This window comes from Suricata suricatta, chromosome 16 (assembly GCF_006229205.1).
Source record: "Suricata suricatta isolate VVHF042 chromosome 16, meerkat_22Aug2017_6uvM2_HiC, whole genome shotgun sequence".
In the NCBI taxonomy this organism is placed as follows: domain Eukaryota; kingdom Metazoa; phylum Chordata; class Mammalia; order Carnivora; family Herpestidae; genus Suricata; species Suricata suricatta.
Window position 1 is genome coordinate 17,117,740 of NC_043715.1, and position 18,587 is coordinate 17,136,326.

The following is an 18,587-nucleotide window of genomic DNA, read 5'->3' on the forward strand; positions in this document are numbered from 1 at the left end:
AAGCCAAGGGAGCAGCACGCAATTTCCCAGAAGAGAGACCTTCTGGACACACTGGCAGTTTTTTAAACAAGATCCATACTTCTAAGGAAGCCTGCTGTAACGTCCTGCAAAAAGTAGACCTATTCTTTCAATGTGTGAAAAAGGGATGGGTGTGCAGCAAGAGAAGGGAGAACAGGGGTTTTCACGCCCGAGGGGTATCAGTCATCATTCACAGCAGCGGTTCCCTAAGGCACAAATCTTGGTAGCACAATAAACTCAGCTATCCAATTTTACTTGACATGTTCCTGGGACTCCAGGGACATCCAGATGGCTGGCTTGGCACATATGCCAAGGTACTGAACCAGGTGCCTAAGAATCACTCAAAGCACTTAAAAACAGAGATTTTTGAACTCCAAAACCAACCAGAGGTTAATCCAATAGATCTGAGAAGGGGGATCTCACCTCCCCCTGATAAATGTAAACACAGCTGAGTTTAGAGCAGGGATAGAGAACTGGGCTGTTAAGGAAGTGCTTGGGATATCCTTGGCCAAAGACACCACGGGACTTACCTAAGAGCTCAGGAGACCTGGTGAGGCCTTTTACCCCCCTGCCAGTCTACTCTGATTCAGGAATGAAAAGCTTTCTAAAGCCAATGTGTAGGAAAGCCAGTGCTTCATACTATTTTAATATTTTGCTGACAGCTGATTTTGGGGCCAAATGCTAAATAAAAGCAAAAAATAAAGACTCCAAAATAACCACTCATTTCTACACTCCATCTACCCTTCACGCACACCTTCCCACTCCTCTCAAAGAGGGCCAAGTCTTCCTACTCGCTGCCTGGCAGTCACAGACCAAAAACGGGGCCTCAGCAGGGCTCACCCTAGCCCCATCAGCTACATTTATGACCCAATTACACACGACCTAGTCTCTCAGCTGCCTTCTTGCAATGTTCCTGGCCTCCACAAAGGGAAAACAGTCCTGAGGGAGGGACTGACTCCTGTTCCAAGCCAACCTGGCCCAAGAAGCCTGGGAACAGATGTCTTACTCTCACTGACAGTCTAGGATATACACAGAATGAGCTGATCAGTTAAGCTAAGATCCTTCATGTCCTCCTCAGGAAATCCACAAATTCCCAGAGTCATTCACCCCCACTTCCCAGCCCAGGCCCATCTTACCCTGGCACAGTTTAACGAGGCCCATAACAATGATGGCAATGAGCGCTAGGACTTTGGCATAAGTGAATGTGTCCTGCACACGTGTGCCCCACTTGACATAGGCACAGTTGACAAATGTCAGCAGACCTAGAAGGAAAAACATAAAAATCACTGGAAGGCTTGAGCTGAGGGCACAGTGACCCAGCCTCTCCTTAGAGCACATCACTGCCGCCCTGGCTAAAACCAAAGGGGCCAACAATCTAGTCAGAACCACAAGAACAGGCAAATGGAGGGCCATCCACCATCTGTCCATCACTGTTGACAAGATACAAAGGCATGCATTAACACATATTCATTAATTCTGACAGCCAGAATCGGGTTTTTTTTTGCTTTTTTGGGGTCTTTTTTGGAAATTGCCCCCAGGCCCAGGAATAATGGACTTCACCCACTCTTCCCCATTCAGATTCCCAAGGTTCCAAACCACTTCCAAGGCCACATTAGAGAATGGGGACAAGAGCGAGTCCATCAATAAATGAGGTGAATCGAATACAAGTGGCAGGTCATCTAGGAATTAGAGAGACAATGTTTTGTGGGTAAGTATATATTTTTAAAAGCCTGTTATATACCTGACAATTCCACATGCATCCTCTCAATTAATTCTCACAACTCTAAAATATAGGTGTCTCTATTCCTATAGATGAGGCTAACCTTATCTATTCCTATTTTATAGAAGGCTAACCACCATTCCTAAGCTTACGAGGACCCCCCTCCCTATCCATCCCCTCCATTTCTACCTCCTGATTCTCAGTAAGGCCCATGGAGAACCAAGCTTGCTTGGGCATTCTCTAGGCTCCTGTCTGCACTGCTGGCTTTAAATTCCCACTCTCCATGGACATCAGTGATATCTGGGCCCTCTGTGGAGTGTCCCAGCACCTTATCCTTGCTAAACAGGGAGTGCCCTGACCCACCAGGAGGACACAAGAACAGAATACAAGAGGCTCACAGTGACCCTGCTAACTGCTGCCCTAAGCCTCCAAAAACAACACCTTCATATGAAACTCAGATATTATTACAAAATCGTTTGGGTTCATCCCCCAGGCCACCTCTACCTACTCCTACTCATTTTGCACTCTCTCCTTCAGCCAGACTCTCTTCTTACATTTAAAAGAAATGTCCTTTCTTTCTCCTCCTGCCACAGCCAACAACTCCCACTTTCAAGGTGTAGTGCAGTCCCCACTTCCTCTATAAAACCTCCCCCAAACATGCCAGCCAGCCCCTCACAGAGCTCTCTCTCTCCCTGAACCTTATGGCATTCTCATTTCACAGCACAGCTTAGTAACTCATGCTACGGTCATAAGGACATCTGTCTCAAGAAGGTCTCCCCCTTGGGCATGGGCGTGGTGCTTCCCCAAGGAAGTCACAAACTATTAGGGGGAAACAAAAACATATTCTTTTCTTAAGCTTATTGCTAAGTAAAGAGGGAAACTGATGAACTCTGGTTGAAATCAAGACAGTGATGACTTTTGGAGCACCTGAGTGGCTTAGTTAAGCACCCAACTTCGGCTCTGGTCATGATCTCAGGGTTCATGAGTTCAAGCCCCATGTCAGGCTCTGTGCTGACAGCTCAGAGCCAGGAGCCTGCTTCAGATTCTCTGCCCTTTTCTCTCTCTCTGCCGCTCCACTGCTTGTGCTCTCTCTCTCTCAAAAATAAATAAATAAACATTAAAAAAAAAAAAGATGGTGATGACTTTTGGAGTGCCTAGGCGGCTCAGCCGGTTGAGCATCCTACTCTTGATTTCGGCTCAGGTCATGGTCTTGCAGTTTGTCAGTTCAAGCCCCACGTCAGGCTCCCCACTGACAGTATGGACCATACTTGAATTCTTTCTCTGCGCCCCTCCCCCCCCCCAGTAACACACGCTTGCTTGCACACGCGCGCTCGCTCGCTCTCTCTCTCTCTCTCTCTCTGTCTCTCTCTCTCTCTCTCTCAAAAATAAGCATTAAAAAAGGGTGGTGATGGGGGCGTCTGGGTGGCTCAGTCGGTTAAACATCCGACTTCGGCTCAGGTCAGATCTCACGTTCGTGGGTTTGAGCCCCACGTCAGGCTCTGTGCTGACACCTAGCTCAGAGCCTGGAGCCTGCTTCCAGTTCTGTGTCTCCTTCTCTCTCTGCCCCTCCCCCTCTCATGCTCTGTCTCTCTCTATATCAAAAATAAATTTAAAAAACATTAAAAAATTTTTTTTAAAAAGGTGGTGATGACTTTCACTTAATCACCAATTCTCTAGAATGAGGCAACTGTCATAAAGTTGACATTTCTCTACTCAGCTGTGAGGAGAGCCTAGAGCCTGGGGAAATAAACATGATGGCTAAACAGCCTCCAGAGCACTTAAAGAGCTTTCATTCGGTACTCTTTCCAATGATACCTGTCCACACTAGTTAGTCATGGGGGTGGGGGAGGCTATGGTCAAAGGGGAGGAAAGGCCAAAGGAATGCATGCTGCTGGCAGGTCTTCCCAGGGACCTGCCCTGCTAATCAAAGTTCTCTGTGTGGGGCCAAGCCTAGATCAGCTAGCATAAGGATTACCTAGTTAATAGCCACCAGTAATCCACAGACCTCTATCCAATACAGTAAGCATATTTTGAGGTACCTGTCAGGCCCCTTCTTGGGAAATGCTCCCTCTCACCTATTATAGCTGATCACTCAAGCTGAGCCTATGCAATGGTCTTTCTCGGGAACTCAGAGTGGGATAGCAAGAAGGAACCTATCTAACAGTAGCAGAGTTGGGAGACACAGCAAGTCAAACGTACATACAGGCCCTTGTAACAACAGAGGAACAAAAACCACAGAAAAGCAGCGGAAGGAAGCACGACTACGAAAAGCAGCAGAAGTGAGAGGGTATATAGCTTGTGAGAAAAAGACTAACAGAGAAAGATGCAGAAATACACAGAAGACAGAGGAGAGAACAAGATAAGAGACAGAGACCAAGAGAGAAGGGACCAAAAGAGTGACAAAAAGATGGACATACACTCGAAGAAAGAGACTATCTCACGATGTCCCAGCTGTGCTCGCGGTGCGTGTGCCTTACAGCACCAAGATGTGGCTGCAAGATGGGGGAGAGAAGACGACACTCCTCAGCCCCACTGGCAGGCACTCCTCTCACTCCTGTTCCTGCTCGTTCCCTCCATCCTGCTACAAACCCTCCCTGGCTTGATCCTCTCAGCACAGAAGTAAATATTGCACACAGGGGCAAGTCAATGACCCCTGCCAAGAAGTGAGAGAAGGCAGCTCCTCATGGAAATCCCCGCAGAGCCCTTTCTGGATGACAGCTGGAAAGATACAAAAGAGCCTGGTCACAGTGGTTGCCTCTGGGGAAGAAGATCAAAGCTGAAGGATAGATGTTTTTTCCATTGTATACTGCTTTGTGCTCTGACTTGTTTACCAAGCACCAATGCTTCTTCCTCAGTAAAAATACTTTAAAACAATGTGAAGCCTGGGAGCAAGGCCAGAAGTAGAGTGAGGTGAGGAGGGTGCCTGGGGCATAAAATTCAAGGAGGTGCTCACTTTCATGGCCACCTGGAGAACCTCAGAGTGAGTGCATCCTTTTTTTTTTTTAATTTTATTTATTTTGAGAGAGAAAGGAGAGCACATGAGCGAGGGGAGGGGCAGAGAGAGAGAGAGAGAGAAAGAAAATCCTGAGCAGGCTCTGCATCATCAGCACAGAGCCCAATGCCAGTGCTCAAACTCAATCAACTGTAAGATCATGACTTGAGCCAAAACCAAGAGTTGGACTCTTAACTGACAGAGCCATCCAGGTGCCCCCAGAGGGAGTGCATCCTTAAATGCTGGCCCCAGGAGCCTTGCTTGCTTCACCGTCCTCTCACCCCTGCCAGAGAACAGGGAGCTCCAAGAATAGTCTACCATGCAGAAGCCAAGTTCCCTTAATGTTTTCCTGATTCTAATTAAGAATTTCACCATCTGATCCCCACCCCTCCACACTTCCCCAAGTTCCAATCCCCATCTAGCGCCACAGATTCTGTCAGGGCTCAAGCACAAAGCTGGGCCTGGAGGCCAGGTGCTCAGATGCAACTACCACAATTACAATACCCAAGCCTTCCCTCTTCTCCAGATCTCATTTCCAGGCTGGAAAGCCTGCAACCGATAAGAGTGGGGTCTATGTGAGGGTCTTCAATCTCTAGGGCTTTGTAGCAGATCCATACCCAACCCCAAAGCAGAAACAAATCCCTAAAGTTTCTCTGTGGCAAAAACTGCTAGTTATCCTATAATATCTGTTCTTCCATTTTTTCCTCAGTAATTGAAATTTTAGCCTGAGTCATGGCTGCCCAAAATAAAGCTGACCTTTCCCAGCCCCTCTCCGTAGGCAGGTATGGCTAAGTAACTAAGCTCTTGCCCCAGGGGTGTAAGCAAACATTCTTATAACTAAGACCTCAGGAAGTCTCTTTGAAGGGCAGCACATGCCTTTCTTTGTTTTCCCTATCAGCTACAGTGCAGACTTGATAGCTAGAGCCTGAGTGGCCACCTTGGACCACCAGCTAGATAGAAGTCACATGCTGAAGATGGGAGAGCAGGAAGGCAGAAGGAAGGAACCTGGCCCCCGAAAAAATTATGAAGTCATCCTACCAGCCCCACATTGCTGTGAGAGAAATAAACTTCAATATATTTGAGCCATGCTGCTTTTGGTTTTCAGTTGTTTGAAACTGTAATTAATCCTGGATAATACATATGCCCCACGACTGAACTGTGCCTCTCATATTCTCTTTCTGATGAGATGATCTGGCAATCCGCAGCCATAGTCCCAGTTATGATCATAGTCACAGCTCCCTTTTCCCACAGCAACAGGGAGAGGAAGGAAAGGTTCCAATTCCTCCCACAAACAAGCTGGGTGTTACGAAGGGGCACTCAAGGACAGAGGAGTGCAATCTTCAACAACAGTAGCAACAGGCGGAAGAATAAAAAAAAGCAGGGGAAAGACCATCTACAAATATATTAGGAGTAAAATGTTCTACAACAGTCCAGGAGAGGTACATCCTTCCAAATGGAAATCCTGGAATCTGGAGCTGCCTCTCAGGATGCATATGAATGTCAGGTATATGCCTTTTTGAGGAACCTCCTTATTTGTTTGTTTAAAGTTTATTTATTTATTCTGAGAAAAAATGTGTGCGTGTGCTCATGCACAAGCTGGAAGGGGCAAAGAGAGAGAGGGAGAAAGAGAGAATCCCAAGCAGGCTCCACGCTATAAGCACAGAGCCCAACGCAGGGCTTGAGCCCATGAACCATGAGATCATGACCTGAGCTAAAATCAAGGGTCAGATGCTTATCCAACTGAGCCACTCAGGCACCCCTCCTTGTTTTAATTACACAGATATTATCAAACCATTCAAACTTTATACAGGGGTAGACTCCAGGGTATTTCAGACTGATAAAGCCCTGGTCCTTCTGTGGTCTGTCACTTTCAGAACATGAAGCTGTCTATCCATAGCAACAACCGACCAAAATATGGGGCTATACCCTTCCTTCTCAGAACCCTGCCCAGGCCCAAGCCCAAGCCAGCAAGAGGCAAGAGAAAGTTATTCAAGCATTATACAGTGTTTCTTCAGTCCAGCCTCCCCCTTGGCAGGCTCCCTCCCCCATCTCCTCCAGCTCCAACTCCTGCCTCCTCCTCACTGTGCTCCTCTTCACTGTGGGCCTTGTCAAACAAACCCTGGCAGGTGAATGGAGTCTCAGTGTGAGCAAACCTCTGCTTGGATGCCAGTGTCAATGCTGTATGACTTCTATACTGAGATTATTACAGCAAATAATCTCCCATGATATGCGTGAGCCTACACAACAGGCAGGATCCCAAAGATAAACAGACCGACAATACCTAAGGCAGAAACCTCACCCTCTACAATCAATTCAAGTATGCCTGGGCACCTGAGTTACCAAGAATACTATTGGTCACCTGGCCAGAGAAGGGACCTAGGGTCCCCAAGAACTGCCATTTCCCCTTACACTCCCATAAGTGAGTAAAAGCCTCTTCTAAGCATACAAAGTGCAATGGGCAGCCTGAGGCGCCACTCACCACAGAAGAGTTCAAGCCCCCAACACAGATATGAGTAGAATGCACCTTTAGGACAGAGTTTCTCAACCTCAGCACTATTGACATTTGGGGCTAGATAAGGCTTAATTGTACTAGGCTGTCTTGTCCTTTATAAGATGCTTAGTAGCATCTCTGGCTTCTACCCACTATGCCAGGGGCACCCCTTCCTAGCAGGTGTGACAACCAAAAATCTCTTCAGACCTTGCAAATGCCTCCTGGGGGACAAACTCACCTCCCATTGAGAATCGCTCTAGGATAAGAAGTAGCTAAGACAGCCTGAAATTCAAAAAAAGTTGCTAGGATCTCTCTGCCAGTGTACCTGGGAATACGGCAGGGAGCTGCTGGGAAGCCAGTATCTGAAACACTATTACCCTCACAGGCCAAGTAGATAACACAGGTGAACAATGGTAAGAATGTCTGGGTACGAAACAAGAGGGAGTGGAGGGCTGCAGCGGATTGAAGGGTATGTGCTCCTTTAAAAGAGAGCAACTACTACTCAAAGGCAGCTGATTATGTCAGAAAGGAATGTGGGTCCAAGGTTGCCAGAACTTATGATTTTTCAACAGAAAGTCCTGATTTCCAAATGTTGGCAATTCAAAATTGCTTACAACACTACGCCGAACAAATGTATCTGTGGGTCAAGTCTGGCCCACGGGGCACCAGCTTACAGCTCTGACCTGGAGTGGTTATATGGAGACTATCTGGGCCCTTTCTTCTAGAATAGAACTTTAAGTATCTAGCTTGGCATGGTTATAATTTCTGTAGCCAATCTCCCAAACAACAACCTGGACCCCTCTCAGATCTCAATTTCAGACTAACTCAATTCTCCTATCCCACCTAAATTTCCCCATGATTGCAAGTGCAGACTTTTGGGGTTTTCCCCTTTAATTATGATCTAATTTGTTTCTTCCAAATTTTTGTCTCTCAAGACCACGCTGTTCTCACTCCCACCCCATCCAAAGAGACTCCCTTCAGCACATTCCAGCTTTGTTAGATGACGCATCAGCCTGATTCTACACCCTACATTCCTAGAAGAGGAGCGAGCTGAGCTCCAAAGTCTTGTCAGTTAGGATGAGACCTGGTTCTCTGACAAGTCCCTGCCCACAGGCATGCATTGTGGAGACGCCTGGGCTCCAGGAGAGGGGCTTGAAGGAATTCTGATCCTGAGTAATCTGGGCAAAAGTACAGCTACAGAATAAAAGCAGCTACAGATGCCGTGACTGCACTTCTAAGAGGTGAGGTCTCTTCTCCAATCAAAAGAGCAGTTCCTGGGACGGGGATGGGCTTCCTAAGCACAGAAGCAATGGGGAAAATCATAAAATAAAAAAGATTTAGCAAATAAAAATCTTGTGTACATGAAAAGTTATATATAGAGGTGTCCTTTGACTTGGTTATTCCTGGAATTCACCCTAAGGCCATCACAAGACCAATGCACAGGCACTGTCAGTTGCTTAGGTAAGAGCACAAACTTACAAAACCTTCTAGAAGAAAATTGGGTAACATATAAAGAATCTTAAAACAGTTTATTTCTTTAGACACAAGTATTTCTCTTATATAATTCTACCCTAAAAAAAGATGCAGAAACTCTGAAACTGTATATACAATGACTCCCACAGCAATATTATTTATAATGATATTACAGAACACTTACTATATGCCAGACACAGAGAAGTACTACACATGTATTGATTCATTTACTCCTCACAACCATCTTTTCCGTAGGTACAACTGATATTTCCATTTTACAAATGAGAGGACCAAGACAACAGTTAACTACCTACCTCAAGGTTAACAGCTGGAAAAACAGCTGCTAAAACTGGAATCAATCCCAGTCTGGCATTGGAGCCTGTGATCTTGACCACTAGACCACACTGCCTGGAAACTACTTATGTGTCCCTATACCACGTATTTTAAAAAAAAATTGTTTTAATGTTTTTTAATTTATTTTTGAGAGACAGAGAGAGACAGTGCAAGCAGGGGAGAGTCAGAGAGAGAGGGAGATACAGAATCCGAAGCAGGCTCCAGGCTCTGAGCTAGCTGTCAGCACAGAGCCCGACGTGGGGCTCGAACCCACGAACTGTGAGATTATGACCTGAGCTGAAGCCGGACGCTCAACCGACTGAGCCACCCAGGCACCCCTTTTTTTGCATTTTCGAAGAGCTTATAGCATCTACATATTACCTTTAAACAAGAATAATAATAAAAGAGACACACTACTTTAAAAAAGATTTCTTTTGAAGAACATTCCACAAAAGAAAACAAAAAACATGGTATGCTAAGTTTAAAACGCAAATATAAAGTTATATCCAAGTATGATACCAATTCTATAAAAGAAAGAAATAAAGACATGATTTAACTATTAAAAGTGCTCATCTTTTGGTGGTAGATTATGGGTGATTTGCAGGTAAGTTAATTTTCTCCTTAATGAATACATTTTATTTTATTTTTTGATGCTTATTTATTTTGAGAGAGGGGGAGGGACAGAGAGAGAAGGAGAGAGAAACCCAAGTGGGCTCCACGCTGTCAGTGCAAAGCCCGACGAGGGACTCAATCTCACGAGCCCGTGAGATCATAACCTGAGACAAAATCAAGAGCCAGATACTTAACCAACCAAGCCACCTTGCCATACCTAACACACATATAATCAAAAAATTCTTCTTTTTTTAATGTTTATTTTTGAGAGAGACTGGAAGCAGGGAAGGGGCAGAGAGAGGGCGGGCAGGAGGGAAAGAGGACCTGAAGCAGGTTCTCTCAGCAGAGAACCTGAATCAGGGCCTGAACCCATGAACCGTGAGATCATGACCTGAGCTGAAGTCAGATGCTTAACTGACTGAGCCACCCAGGTGCCCCAGAAAATTATTCTTTTTCTAGACAAGAGAGTCCGGCCAGAATTCCTCTGGCCAGACCCTAGCAGACATATAATATAGCTGAGTACCCTCTTCCTGGGGCTGTATGTGGCGTGGTTCCCTTTAACATTTGCCTTTAACAAATTCCTTCAAGTCAGTGTACGGTACGGTCCTTTATTGCTAACTCCAAGGTACTCTCAGTCTATTTTTAACCCTGTGGATAAACTACACATACTGCCAAAGCTTTTGCAAGCAGAGATATGGAAAGGACAGAGTATAATTAAGTGCTTCTGGCAGCACACTGCCTAAGGAACACAGGGAATTCTGGGCCACTTCTCAGCTAAAACACTAGCTCTTCAAGACTGCATAAATTCACAGCAATCTTCTTTCCTCTTCAGTGACTTTACACAGAATCCCTCTTTACCACTCATGAGAGAAAAAGGAAAATAAAGAGGGATCAACTTGGATCTCTCGGGTTCTGTCCTCAGAAACCCAAATATGGGATAGAAGCCACCTTCCTGTCACTGGCCACAAGCAGAGCTTGTTTACAAAGTCAGTGTAAAGAAATCTGAAACACCAGTGGGAAAAAGCCATTTTGGTGTGGAGCCTGCTGCTTAGAATGGCCTGCAAAGAGTGGAAGAGGCAGGGAGCAGTGGTCCCGTGGGCCTGAGGGATAACACCTTGGGACTCCTGACCCCCCACCATAGAGAGAAGCTCTTTTCTCAGACTCTAAACTGGTTTGTTTTCTTTTTTTTAAACTGGATTAAGATAAAAAGCTGGGAGGCAAAATAATTTGTGTTTGAAAAGCAAAAAAAAAAATCCTCTGCACTGAGGGATTTTTCTGGGTTAAGCCACAAGCAGTGCTGTTGACTCCAATCAAAACATCTGACATGACAAAAATAAGACATGCACCAACCTGTCACACAGACTGGGGCAGAGAACTTTGTAACAGCCAAGAGTCAAAGGAATGAGAGGCACCAAAAGCCACAGACAGACTCAAATTTCTCTCATATCTGTCCCTTACCCTTACTTATCTCTCAGGGTTAAAGGCTTTGGTGAAATCCCTTCTTCAAAAGGTAACATGCAGGGGCCCACCTAGGTGGCTCAGTTGGTTGAGCATCCAACTTCGGCTAGGGTCATGATCTCACAGTTTGTGGGTTTGAGCCCCGCATCGGGCTCCGTGCTGACAGCTAGCTCAGAGCCTGGAGTCTGTCTTCAGATTCTGTGTCTCCCTCTCTCTCTGACCATCCCCTGCTTACACTGTCTCTCTCTCTCAAAAATAAATAAAACATTAAAAAAAAAGAAAAGATGCCTGTCTTCCTCCCAAAAAGCAAAATATGCTGTTCAAATATGAGGTGCCATTAGCATTATTAAAGGAACCCACATCCTCAAACATTCTCTCCCACTAAACCCCAGACTTACATATGCAAGCAGCAGCGAGGAGACGGCAGGCCAGGTATGGGGGATCACAGGTAGGGAACGAGGGCTGGATGATGTAGTTGGCGAAGGTGATGGCAATGATGGCCTGACTGGTGGGCTCAACAATTAGCAAGGAGGCCCACAGACGGATGAAGGCAATGAAGCCCCCAAAAGCTTCTAGAATATAAGCATAGCTGGCCCCAGACTTGGTGATGGTAGTCCCCAGCTCCGCATAGCAAAGGGCACCAATAACAGAGAAGAGCCCACCGACGGCCCATATGACTAGCGACATCCCATAGGAGGCAGTATATACCAGCACGCCCTTGGGTGAGACAAAGATTCCTGAGCCAATCATGTTGCCCACCACCAGGCTGACCCCATTCAACAGAGAGATCTCCTTCTTTAGCTGCATAGTTTCTGAGGTCCGTTGAGGTTGCATGCTGACATCTTTCTCCATGGGCTGTCTGGCCTCAGGAATGAGATGGTAGGTTGGTGTGGGGCTCTCCAGCTCCCTGGCTTCCATGGCAAATGTCTCCTTCACACGTGTGTTTCCTGTGGCCTGGCAAAGAATATAAGTGTGTTAGTCTAGGGCAGGAGCTGGTGAGTCTCTGGTTTAGAAACCTGCAAAGCCAACCTCTTATGTAGGAACAGCATGCCCCGCACACAGATCTACATAAAATGAGCTCGTATCCGTTTCCACCACAGGACACAGAAATAAACAGAGGTAGGCAGACATCTAGTGCTCCCAAGAAAGATAACCATGGGAGGGTCCAGCCAACGGCAACGTCCAACAAGAGGTACCTGCCTTGACACCCAGGCATTAGGTTGGCATTAAGGTTAGCCATAGCACGGATTTTCCCTGAGATGTAGGTTTTAATCTAGTCTGTTTACAAGACCAGTGCTCTAACCTCTGAGCTATGGAGCCCAATCTGGTCAGTTTAAAACCTACACATCAGGGGTGCCTGCATGGCACAGTCAGTTAAGCGTCCAACTCTTGATTTTGGCTCAGGTCATGGTCCACAGTTTGTCAGTTCAAGCCCCACATTGGGCTCTGGAGCTCTGCGCTGACAGTGCAGAGCCTTCCTAGGATTCTCTCTCTTTCTCTCTCAAAACAAATAAATAAACTTAAAAAATGAAAACAAACAAACAAACAAACAACAACAACCTGCAAACCTGCACTACAGAGACCAAACTCCCAGAACCAAGTTCACAGTGCTAGCCAGCCTAATCGGTCTCTCACTGCCCATGCCCACTCACCTCCATCCAAACATAAACAGGAACTTCTGCAGTATCTAGCCACATGCAGAGAAGTCTGTAGCTACTCTCAGGCCAGCAAAAAATATGAAAGACTATGAGAAGGTGGTGGGAAGAAGTAGGAAGATGTTAAGACCAGAGCCATTATGAAGACTGGACCAAGGAGACGATCTTCACGAAAATACACACCTGTGTGTTGTAAGTCCACAACTTCCACCTTACTTCCCTCATTGTTGCTTGCCCATTCAACACATCTTTTTCCAAAGTGCCCATAAAAAAAAAAAAAAAAAAAAAAAAAAAGAAGTAAAAAGACCAGATGGAGAAAGAACATATAGAGGGCACCCGAACCTGGGGCTCAATTGCTGCTATTGGTTTGTTTCCCTTTTCAGCGTGAGCCCCACTACCAGATGGGGTTGCAAAGAGATTTGCCAAGAATAGGACCCAGGAATTTTGACACCCAATCAGAGCTACATGGCTTTTCTTATCCACAGACATGGCATTGGAAGGCCTCTTATAGGGAGACAGCACACACGCACACTACTACTTTTGGTTTAGAGTTGGGCTAGTCCAGAAACCTCAAGGAAGTTAGATTCCACACCAATCTTCATATGAAGAACCCAGAATCTGTCAGAGGAAGACAAGAACCTTCCTGATTTTGCACTCAGTATGGCCTTCTCCCTCCCTCAATTCCTGTGTCCCAGGAATCAGGAATTCAGATCACCTATTTATTCCCACCTCAAGTTCTGGATAAAGGAATCCTGTAAGCCATCTGATTCCCACCCAGGAGTCAGTTATTTAAGGTCACAGAAATGATTTCCAGGGATAAGAATGAGATCAATACATCATCTTCCCAGAAGCCTCTCATCTACTCAACAAAGATGAAGGTGCCAGAACCTTACCTCATGGAGCTCAGAGTAAGGGAACCATACCCACTCAAGAGTAAGTAGTTCTCAGAGAAAACTCCAGTTGCCACAGCTCCATCCAAAACTCCTGCCTCACTTGTTCCAGTTCCCTTCCAGAGTCTAGATTGGAGATCAAGTGATAAAACTCCTCTGGGGCACTAGCAAGACTTCTCTCACTCCGAGTTGAGCCAGCCTCTGCTTAGCTAAGAACCGGCTTTAAGGCAGCGCCACTCTTCCTTGCACTCCTGGCACCAGGCCAGGCAGGCTTCCCCATGCAGGCACAGACGCGTGGGAACATACTTGTTTTCATGTGTCTGTCAGGTGAGCCAAAGCAACTATGAAAACAAACTTGGAAATAGCAGAGGAGCTTATATTCTCACATGAGTCAGGTGCAGAGAGATCTAGATTGCATTTTCCCACCCAGCTCAACCCAGGGGCAAGCAGAGAAACCTGGTCCCTGGTCCCAGTGACCATTCCAGTCTCTCCCCTATTCCATCAGACCCTAGCAAGCTGGGAACAGGAGGCTGGGGCTGCCACATATTCTTTTTTGGACTTCTCACACCAGATGTATGGTTTTCTACACATCAAGCATTTTGCAAAACCTAACTTAATTCTGACACTATCTACCTGCAGATCTCACAGGTTAAGTGCTCAGTTCCACAAAACTTCCCCTCTTCCGAGGCCAAATGCAGGTCCAGGTTGTTACCAGGACTTCCAACTGCCTGGCTATAAATTGGAGGGTCCCACTGCCCCCTCCTTGAGTTCAATTCATTTGCTCGAGTGGCTCACAGAAAACAGTTTACTTACTAGATTACTAGTTTATTATAAAAGGATATAATTCAGGGGGGCGCCTGAATGGCTCAGTTGGTTAAGTGGCTAAGTGGCCGACTTGGCTCAGGTCATGATCTCACAGCTTGTGAGTTCCAGGCCTGTATAGGGCTCTAGGGCTCTGTGCTGACAGCCAGAGCCTAAAGCCTGCTTCAGATTCTGTGTCTCCCTTTCTCTCTGCTCCTTCCCCACTCATGGTTTCTCTCCTCATCAAAAATAAACTTTAAAAATTAAAAGAAAAGAAAAGGATATAACTCAGGAACAGCCCGACGGAAAAGATGCTTAAGGCAAGGTACATGGGAAGGGGTGTGGCCTTTCCATGCCCTCTCTAGGCCACTCACCTGGCACCTTCACCTGTTCACCAACCTGGAAGCTCTCCAAACTCTCTGCTGTTGGGATTTTTATGGAGGCTTCATTACAAAGGCATGACTGATAAAATCACTGGCCATTAGAGATTGGCTCAAACTCCAGCCCCTGGCCCCTCCCCAGAAGTCAGATTGGACCAAAGGTACAAATCTCCTAATCACAGGGCTGGTTCCTCTAGAAACCAACCTCCATCCTTAGGAAATCAAGATGTTTTCCAAAAATCACTTCATTAACTTAAACTCAGAGGTACAGTTGAAAGGGGATTGTTATATAAATAACAAAAGACATCTATTTCACTTTTATTGCCCTTGAGCTATTTCAGGAATTTAGAACAAACACAAATATAACAAAAAATGCCCCTATGGCTCTTACATAAGAAATTATAGGAACTGTGTCTAGAAACAGTGGATGAAGACCAAATACATTTTTTTCCAAATACATTTTTAATCATAATATCAAAGGGAAAGAAAAAGAGAAGTAAACTCCTTTCACTGGAAAATAAAATTAGTATAAAGTGGAATTACCCTGACTTCCAACTTCCATTTAAGACGTAGAAAGCTGGGGGAAGTATCACTCCCACTCCAATGACAAGAAAAAGCCACATAATCTACATAACTGATATGGTTTGGAGTGTTGGGGTTCGGAGCTGAGGGCTAAGAAAAAATTCTTGAGATGTCTTTGGTACAAAAAGGTAGTTTCAATAAAGCACACAGATAACACCTGTAGACAGAAAGAGTCGCACCGGGCTTGTAAGGAGGAACAGATCTTCTACTTGGGAGCTGAGGAAGGTAAAGCTACCAGGAAGTTTCCAGATTTTCACATGCTAAAGACACACAGGATCCTGGGGGCCTAGATTTTGTCAAGCTAAAGTAGTTTTTCCCTCTAGCAAAGTATTAACATTAAGACAGTGGGGAGTTCCTGAAAGAATGTCATACTCAGCCTATCTCAAGTGTCAGTCAATGGGCAGTGGGTTATATATTTAATTTTATCTACAGTTCCTTGGCTTTGTTTCCCACATCAAAAACTGTGACTTTCTTGAAGCCATCAGAGAGCTGAGGTTACAGGGCAGCCAAGTGGACTGAAATTAAAGGAAAAACAGGGACCTTTGTGGAGAGACGTAAGCTCTGGCTCATCGGTGGCATCTGTATGATGGGACCAATATACGGACACAGAAGAAGAATTCAGGTACAATTTTTAATGAATTACTAAAGGTCTAGTATGGGTTAGGGGAGCCTGAGTGGCTCAGTCGGTTAAGCGTCCGACTCTGGATTTTGGCTCAGGTTATGATCTCAGTTTGGGAGTTCAAGCCCCACCTGCACTGACAGTGCTGAGCCTGCTTGGGATTCTTTCTCTCCCTCTCTCTTTCTCTGTCCCTCCCCCACCTGCTCACTTGCTCTCTCTCTCTCTCTGTCTCAAAATACATAAATAAAACTTAAAAAAAATAATAAAGGTCTAGTGTGGGTTAGCAAGAGCATAGACACTCAGAGGATTTTTTTCTCCATAGATCTCAGCAGATTGGATGCTCATAAAAAATACGAGGCAGGAGGCCAGAGAGAGACCCTCCGTAGCCCCAGGCTGGAGAAGGAAAGCAATCACTGTTCTGAGAAAATACAAAGGTCCGCATGGTGCCCTCTCTAAAGAATAAAAATCTTTCACTGCTAGGGAAAGGGTGGCAAAATTCTGCCACTCCCAAGGCAGCTGGGGCAAGGTTGAAAGAAAAATAAAACAACCCTTTATTCCTGGAGGAAAGGCAGGAAATTCTGATCCAGACCATTAAAGTATCCTACCTCTGGGGCAAGAGCAGGATCACCAAAAAGACCCACACCCCTCTCCCTGCCACTCAGATCCAGAAAAACAGGGCATGCCTAGGACTGAGGCTGAGCCAAGACAACAGGGAACCCTGCTCCCCACTGCCAGCCATGCGAGCACCCAGCAAGGACAACAAAAAGCCCTAAAGCTGAGGGTGAAGCATAAACATTGAAGAAAAATCCTCTCTTCTGCAAACCAATCCTAAGCCCAAGGAAACACCAGAGGAATTTGAAGCCATGTGTGGGCCTAAGGTAACCACCACAACAACAAAATCCAAACCCAGATCGGGGGTGATGGAGGGAAGGGGGTAAGATGAGCTAGATGGATGATGGGTATTAGGAGGACACTTGTTATGATGAGCACTAGGTGTTGTATGTTAAGTGAGGAGTCACTGAATTCTACTCCTGGAAAAAAAATAAATAAAAGAGAGATAAATTAGAAAAATAAATTAAAAATTACTAGGATTGAGGCCCCTGGAAGGCTTAGTCTTTAAGTGTATAACTCTTGATTTTGGCTCTAGTCACATAAGTCTAGTCACAGTTGTGAGACTGAGTCCCTTGTCAGGCTCCGTGTGGCACATGAGGCCTGCTTAAGATTCTCTCTCTCCCTTGCGGCACCTAGGTGTGCAGTCGGTTAAACATCCAGCCTCCGACTCTTGATCTTGGCTGGGGTCATGATCTCATAGTTTGTGAGTTCGAGCCCCACATAGGTCCCTGCCCCTCCCCCACTTGTGAATGCGTGTGAGGGTGCACTCTCTTTCTCTCTCTCTCTCAAAAAAAAATAAACTTAAAATAAAAGATTATCTCTCCCTCTCCTTCTGCCCCTCTCCCACTTGGGTGTGCACACTCTCCCTCTCTCTCAAACATAAATAAATTAAAAATATATAAAATAACTGATTAATACATTAAATGCTCTAATGGAAAAGTTAGACAGCAGGCATAAACAGGTGAAATTTCAGCAGAGAAATGAAAACTGTAAGAATCAGAATGGGAAAAAAATGAAAAAAAACGAACAGAGCCCTCAAGGATAGTATCAAATGGTCTGTAGTAAATATAAAAAATAAATATTTGGTGGAAAAAACTCGTTTTAGGGGCACTATTTTTAATTGCTCTAGAATATATTGACTGCCTTAAGTAAAAATTAACTAGTAGTGAATTCGGATTTATAGCAAATATGAAAATAAAATGTATGACAATGACAACACAAAGACAGAAGGAAGAATTGGGAATTACACTGTTGTAAGGTTCTCATATGTGAAATAATGAAACATTACTTAAAAAAACTAAACTAAAGGGGCACCCAGGTAGCTCAGTCAGGTAAATATCTGACTCTTGATCTCAGCTCGGGTCATAATCTGACAGTTCATGAGTTCGAAGCCTGTTTTGGGCTCTGCTTTGATAGCACCAGAACCTGCTTGAGATTCTCTCTCTCCTCTCCCCGACATGTGTTCTCCCTTTCAAAATAGGTAAATATATTTAAAAACCTAAAAAGATTAAAAGGAGTATAAATAACAAGCCAACAGTAAAAATAAAACATAAAAATACACAAACCAAAAGTGAAACAGGTCAGAGAAAAATAAATGTCATATGATTATACTTATCTAAAAAACAAAACAAACAACAACAAGAAACAAAGGGACTTATAACTACAGAAATCAAACTGGTGGTTGTCAGAGGGGAAGGAAGTGAGGGGATAAGCAAAAAAGTGAAGGGGATTAAGGTGTGCAAACTTCCAGGGGTGCTTGGGTGGCTCAGGCAGTGAAGTACCCAACTCTTGATTTCAGCTCAGGTCATGATTTCACAAGATCTGCGCTGATAGTGTGGAGCCTGCTTGGGATTCTTCTCTCCCCTTCTCTCTCTGCCCCTCTCCCACACACGTGCACTCTCTCTCTCTCTCAAAATAAATAAATAAACTTTAAAATAATAAAATAAGACAC

At 45.2% G+C, this 18,587-nt stretch overlaps 1 protein-coding gene across 3 annotated transcripts in view; it reads right to left on the reverse strand.

Moving 5' to 3' along the window:
- Nucleotides 1-18,587, reverse strand: part of SLC7A6 (solute carrier family 7 member 6) — a 36,053-nt gene that overhangs the window by 12,057 nt on the left and 5,409 nt on the right. For all 3 annotated transcript variants that reach the window (XM_029925154.1, XM_029925156.1, XM_029925155.1), the window contains exons 2-3: nt 11,496-12,051; nt 1,155-1,280 (exon numbers count right to left, since the gene is read on the reverse strand). In XM_029925154.1, coding sequence (XP_029781014.1) covers nt 1,155-1,280; nt 11,496-12,015 — 646 coding nt within the window. In that variant the 5' untranslated portion in view covers nt 12,016-12,051. The remainder of the gene's footprint in view (nt 1-1,154; nt 1,281-11,495; nt 12,052-18,587) is intronic.